The 7459-nt window shown below is 34.9% G+C and overlaps 1 protein-coding gene across 1 annotated transcript; it reads left to right on the top strand.

Moving 5' to 3' along the window:
- The first annotated feature begins 1765 nt into the window (after positions 1 to 1765).
- LOC145157971 (pyruvate kinase, cytosolic isozyme-like) lies at positions 1766 to 5329 on the top strand. Its single transcript, XM_079076939.1, has 3 exons — positions 1766 to 2183; positions 3615 to 4076; positions 4296 to 5329. The coding sequence occupies exons 1-3, from the start codon at positions 1932 to 1934 to the stop codon at positions 5106 to 5108; spliced, it is 1527 nt and encodes a 508-aa protein (XP_078933065.1). The 5' UTR covers positions 1766 to 1931; the 3' UTR covers positions 5109 to 5329.
- The last annotated feature ends 2130 nt before the right edge of the window (positions 5330 to 7459 follow it).

Consider the following 7459-nt stretch of genomic DNA (forward strand, 5'->3'; position numbering starts at 1 on the left):
TTAAGAATGCTCTTTATGGCTTAAAACAAGCCCCACGCGCCTGGTTTCAGCGCTTGAGTTCATTTCTCACTCAAGTGGGTTTTACGTGTAGCCATGCTGATCCTTTGTTATTCATGATTAAACATGGATCCTCCATTCTTTTTCTCTTTGTTTATGTTGATGACATAATTCTCATTGAGAATAACCAACACTCAATAGCAACCTTCATCCAACGCCTCCATCAGGAATTTGCTATTAAAGACTTAGGTAAGCTGAGTTATTTCTTGGGTCTTGAGGTTCTGTACACTCCAGATGGCTTGTTTCTCACTCAGACTAAATATGCCTTGGATATTCTATCAAGAGTTGGTTTATTGGACGGCAAACCAGTACATACTCCACTTGCTACTTCTAAACGGCTTACTACTTCCGGTGAACCATTTCATGATCAAACTCTGTATCGGTCATTAGTTGGTTCCTTACAATATCTTACAATCACTAGACCTGACCTCTCTTATGCTTTAAATCAGGTTAGCCAATTTCTTCATGCACCAACTACTGCTCACTTTCAAGCAGTCAAGCGCATTCTTCGCTATGTCAAGGGAACTGTTTCCTTTGGTCTAACTTACACACGGTCTCCTAATATTCCTCTTGTTGCCTACTCCGATGCCGACTGGGCACGTTGTGTTGAGACACGCGTTCCACGTATGGATACTCCATCTTTCTTGGTGGTGACATTGTCTCTTGGAGTGCTAAAAAGCAACCTACTGTGTCACGTTCTAGCTATGAATCTGAGTATAGGGCAATGGGTAATACGACGTCTGAAATGATTTGGATCACTCATCTCCTACGTGAGCTTCATATTCCCATCTCTCCAACGCCTTGTTTATACTTCGATAGCAGAAGTGTTATATTTCTGAGACAGAACACAGTTGCTCATAAATGTGCCAAACATATCGACATAGATTATCATTTTGTTAGAGAGTTGGTTACTTCTGGTAAGTTACTCACGCGGTTCATTCCTACCACTAAAATGGTGGCCGGTCTGTTTACTAAGAGTCTTCCTCGTCCGTTGTTTGAACGATTTCAATCCAAGCTGTGTGTTGGACCTCCACCTTCCAGCTTGACGGGGGGTATTAACGATAAGAGTACCATCTCAAAACCAAGATTATCTAGTCCTACTTGATAGGCTATTTGTTGTATTTAAATTATGTTATCTTGTATTTTGTAATCCATATATATAGTGAAATATACGATACTCCAGATTATTGGAGATTCAGATATCATTGTTTATAGTATGAAAAAAATTATAGTAAATGGTAATATTTATAGAAAGAAAAAATGGTTTTAATTAAATTTTTTTTCTAATTTTTATAGCTGTTGTCCTAGGAAACTCACCTGTATTTTCTAATTGGCCGTTGCATTCCATAGTATATAGTATATACCACGACGGACCACACACGTTGCACAATGGCACCCTCCGGGTGGTTTGCACGACCGTGGCGTGGACCTGGCCATGAGACCTCTTTGTGCCGTGTATACCCCATGACCTAATATCATTGCATACATGAGTGTTCTATCAAATAATTAAAACATAAAATACTACAAATATTAGGTTGTAGTAGCTAATGATTGACACTTTACGAATTAGGGCAAAAGTTCTTCTTAATTACAAAGACAAGAAAGGAACCAAAAAGGTAAAAGATTTCGGTTGGGTCGATCACATCGTGGGATGAATCATCAAGCATGTGCCATTATTCATGAATAAACTAACTCTAGATACCCACCATCGACCCCATGGCTTTCATTCACTTTCACATCACTTTCATTTCGTCAGTCTCCACAAAACTTCCTTATCTCCCATCCAAAAATCAGAGCTTTTTCATCTCAAATTTTCATTTGAGAACAGATCAGTCAACTTGATTTGATCTGATACCGATTAGATCTTAGCAAACATGGACCAGATGAAGACCGATCAGAGTCTGCAAGAAATTGGCGTGAGGAGGCCGAGAACTAAGATCGTTTGCACTTTGGGACCCGCTTCTAGATCTGTTACTATGGTCGAGAAACTGTTGAAAGCTGGAATGAACGTAGCTCGATTCAACTTCTCACATGGATCTTATGAGTATCATCAGGAAACGCTTGATAATCTCCAAACTGCCATGGATAACACCAGTATTCTCTGTGCAGTCATGCTCGATACCAAAGTACGTCGTCTCTATTCTCTACTAGATCTCCACTAATCGATCGATTGTTTGCAATCTGTTTCTCGCATCATATACACAGCAATGTCTAATTCTTCTAAGTGTTTATGCATCTGATACAGATTTAATTTTGACTTCGGTGGTAAAATTGACTACTTCTGAATTCTGATATTGATTCGATCACTATTTTGTGTTCATACTAAGTCTAATCTAGTCCCCAATTTTGTTGGGATGTTGACTTTTTCATTATCATTTGATGCTATGTTTCGTTAATTAGATCTAATTAGATCTATAAGCTCGTCCTTATTGGTCATGGCTACGCGATTTGTTTTCCATTCAGCCATGGCAACGATCGATGTCTGAATCTAGCAAACTCTCTGTTTTTTAAGAGAATTTGTCAGTTTGTGTTCCTTCTAATGGAAAGTATAGACAATAATTGAAACAAATAATGGAAAGTATAGACAATAATTGAAACAAATAACTGATCTTTTAGATATTCGATTTTTTTTTTTTTTTTTTTTGCATAATTTAGTAAATTTAGAAAGATTTGTATATTTGGTACTTGAACTATGATAACTTTATATCAATTATTACACACTAGATCTAGTTCAGATGCAATCTGATAGATCTGAAAAGGAAATAATTCACATGTATGAATCTAATATTCATTAACTGATCTATAAATCATGTATCGACATATAACTAAAATAGGTTATTTATAAACGGGAAGAGAGTTTTTGTTTGATTTTATGTCATTTAACTTATTAAAATATAATATAATATAATATAAATCAATAATAATAATTTAAAATTTTAACTAAAATTAACTAATAAATAATTAACATAAAAATAAAAATAATTCAAAATCTTAATAATTAATTTAAGCCGGTAAGAATCATTTAACTTATGTTATTTTAAAGTAGTGTACATTTAAAATTAGTATGTATTTTTTCTATATAACTTTTAATTTAATTTTCAATCAATATAACAATTGAAAAATGGTGTACTGTATATAATGATTAAAAATATGTTGCTTATTAAACTAAAGTCATATAAAATGTGAAATGTTAATATGATAAAACCTTTAAACTTTGTATAGTTCACTGAATTGAAATGACTTTATAAATGTCAACTGTTCAATCATTAACAAAAGAAAAAGAAATACATAGTCAATAAAGATTTTAAAAAAATACATACTTTTGAAATTCCTGGTATGATCTAAAGGAGATTTTTAAACTCAACTTTTCAAGATCCATTCACATAAACTTTTTACAGGAGGAACTTGTACTATTAAAGTTCGAACATTGAGATGTTATGATCTATGAACAACCTTTTATGGACCACATACCTTGGTGGCTTATTATATAATAAAAAACAACTTTAAACTTTTTTTTTTTTAAGTTCCATTTATTCATCTTTTGATGATATTCTCAGGGTCCAGAGATTAGAACCGGTTTTTTAAAAGATGGAAAACCAATCCAACTAAAACAAGGCGAAGAAATCACAATCTCTACTGATTACGACATTAAAGGTGACAACACCATGATTTGCATGAGCTACAAAAAGTTAGCTTACGATGTAAAACCAGGAATGGTGATACTGTGCGCAGATGGCACAATCTCATTCTCTGTTCTTTCATGTGACACTGAAAAGGGTTTGGTTCGTTGTCGTTGTGAGAACACTGCGGTTCTTGGTGAACGAAAAAACGTTAATCTTCCAGGAGTCATAGTTGACCTTCCAACTTTGACCGAGAAAGATAAAGAAGATATACTGACATGGGGTGTTCCTAACAAGATCGATATGATTGCTTTGTCTTTTGTTCGTAAAGGTTCAGATCTTGTTGAGGTTCGAAAATTGTTGGGCGAGAATGCAAAGAACATCCTTCTTATGTCAAAGGTATAACAGTCAAAACAGTTTGATAATCTGTGTTTCACGTGCATTAAAATTATATAAATGTATGTATATTCAACTTATAAAATCATTTTTGAACAATAAAAAAGTATTCAAAGTATATTCTTCCAAACTTAAACATATATTTTTTATAATATCTTATGCAATTTATTATTAAATTATATTTATATTAATCTGGGATTTTTTTTTTTTAACTTGGGCTAGGTGGAGAATCAAGAAGGGGTGGCAAACTTTGATGAAATCCTAGCCAACTCCGACGCGTTTATGGTGGCGCGTGGAGATTTAGGAATGGAAATCCCGATCGAGAAAATATTCCTAGCACAAAAAGTCATGATTTACAAATGCAACCTCCAAGGAAAACCGGTAGTCACCGCCACTCAAATGCTCGAATCCATGATCAAATCCCCACGACCAACGCGAGCAGAAGCCACAGACGTCGCCAACGCCGTCCTCGACGGAACCGACTGTGTCATGCTCAGCGGCGAAACCGCCGCCGGAGCATACCCTGAAGTCGCCGTGAAAACCATGGCCAGAATCTGCATCGAAGCAGAAAACACAATCAATTACGCCGACGTCTTCAAACGAATCGCCGCAAACGCCCCTGTCCCGATGAGCCCACTCGAAAGCCTAGCGTCCGCCGCCGTTCGAACCGCTAACTCATCAAGAGCAACCCTAATTTTGGTTCTGACAAGAGGCGGAAGCACCGCGAAGCTGGTGGCGAAGTACCGGCCCGGGATGCCGATTTTGTCAGTGGTGGTGCCGGAAATTAAGACGGATACGTTTGACTGGTCGTGTAGCGATGAAACGCCGGCGAGGCATAGTTTGATTTTTAGGGGTTTGGTTCCGGTGTTATCCGCCGGATCGGCGAAAGCTTCTCATGCTGAATCGACGGAAGAAGCTTTGGATTTTGCTCTGCAACATGCGAAGGAGAAAGGGCTTTGTAAGGCGGGGGATGCGGTGGTGGCGTTACATCGCGTCGGAACGGCGTCTATTATCAAGATTGTGAACGTTAAGTGAAAAAGGCGAAATCGATTAAGATTTATTTTCTGTATTTTTTTTTTTGTATAACGTATATTTCAGTAAACTATTGTCGATGGTTGTGACATCGATAAAACTGCATTGTTTGTGTTTATGGGGATTTTTATGTAATTTGGCGCATAAAACTACAGTTGGCGAAATTTGGCTGACTGTTGCCGAGTTGACTCGGATTGTAATGGAAATGAGTCAATGACCAACAATCTATGAAGTTGTTATATAAATAATTGTGAGCATGTGGAAAGAAAATGCCAAGAGTTTTATATTCCGGCTTATTAGGAAAGGTGATAAACTTGTATCAATTCAAACTAAAAGTTGTGAAACTAGTCAATCATCTACTACTCTTGAAACAAGAAGAAAAAGGAGAGTCAACAAAAAACCTTTCCGAAGTGTGGAGGATCATATATGGAGAGGGCCTTTCCTCATGGATGCAAATCAATGGATAACGTACTTTCTCATGGTAAGTTTGAATAGTTGAAAAGCATCAAAGAATCGTGTATTTGTTGTAGGGAAATCTTCAGAAAAGTCCTAAAATTTTACCCTAATTTACGAAAAAGTCCCAAACTAAAATTTGTTTACGAAAAAACATGAATTACCGGTAAAAATGGCGATTTGACCCATTTTTCCGGTTTACCGGTTTTATTATTTACCTGTTTCACTAAAGTCTCATTATTTTACCCTAATTTGCGAATAAGTCCCAAAATAAAATTTACTGATAATTTGACCATTTTCTCTATGTAACATACATTTTACTGGTTTCATTGCTCACCCGGACGCCTAGTCATTAAATGAGATGATGAGATGGATATGTTGAGTTATATAATGATATGTTTAGCATAAAACTTGATATCCTGATGTGTTGTATATCTTTTTGGAACATAAAATACATCCAACGAAGACTACAATAATTACATAAACTAACAACAACTGCGTTATTTTTTACGTTTATAAGAAATATCAAATTGTCTATCTAATCTTATGTAACCCAATATATCCATCTCATCAGACATCAACTCATTTTCTACTATTTTTTCTTGGAAACACACATTTTATTGGTTTCATTGCCGACATAGATACATAGTCATAAATGAGTCGATGAGATGGGTATCAAATTTACAGTAAATGTGACATTATATAACCCATCGTATTCATCTTATCAGCTAATTTAATGACTAGGTGTCTAAGTCAGCAATGAAACCGATAAAATATATGTTACATGAAGAAAATGGTCAAATCATCAGTAAATTTTATTTTGGGACTTATTCGCAAATTAAGGTAAAATAATGAGACTTTAGTGAAACATGTAAGTAATAAAACCGGTAAACCGAAAAAAATGGGTCAAATCGCCATTTTTACCGGTAATTCATGCTTTTTCGTAAACAAATTTTAGTTTGGGATTTTTTCGTAAATTAAGGTAAAATTTTAGGACTTTTCTGAAGATTTCTCATTTGTTGTATTTCAAACTTGACAAATCTATAATATGAAGATTAATATTGTGAAGTAATATATAATCGTTAATAATATCAAACAAACGAACCTATAAATAATATTAAGAATTATATATCAAATCCTCGCAAATAATAAATTATAGTAGTATTATTATTAGATTACCAAATTTTGTACAAAAATTAAATTGATCATTCATGATGAGATCTAGTTATAAGAATATGAAGAATGAGAGTATCTCGTTGTCGGATGAATTAAATACGAGACGGAAAAGTAAAATCAAATCTGAAAATAGCAAATTATTGTTAGTTGAAACTTGCACAGAATGACTCTTGTCCTTCAATGTCTCCTTCGAAGGCTATAAACATCAACGTAAAACATAATGATTTAATGTCGATTATCGTTTTTTCCAATAGTTGTGGAAGAACTAATAAACTCAAAGGAAATACTTGAAAATCCAGAAGAATGCATAATTGTAGAGGGAGAGAATAGAGCAAAGAGAAATGTCGGTTTTGGTGTGTGGAATACGGCTCCAGGAGAGATGTATTAATAGTCTTAAAAACCCACGAAGACACCACAAAACACATAATTATGGCGGCGGTGGCCTAATTGCGGCCCACCATATGTCACACGGTTTGACTAGTTCAAATCCTGTCAGGACGTCTTTCTCTTCAAGCAATGCATTTTCAACTTTTAAAAGCTTCCAAGATCTTATCTATGAAGCCAATACGTGGTATAGTTTGCATTATGAGACATTAAATGTGTAGTTTAGTTTGATTAATATTGGTACAATTTTGAAAAAAAAATTATATTTTTATAAAAACGTAAAATCATGACATACAAATGTATAGTTTTTATTGTTTATATATCATCATGTTCTTTAAAAC

The sequence above is a fragment of the Lactuca virosa genome, chromosome 1 (assembly GCF_052849685.1).
Source record: "Lactuca virosa cultivar CGN04683 chromosome 1, Lactuca_virosa_CGN04683_v6, whole genome shotgun sequence".
Classification (NCBI taxonomy): Eukaryota; Viridiplantae; Streptophyta; class Magnoliopsida; order Asterales; family Asteraceae; genus Lactuca; species Lactuca virosa.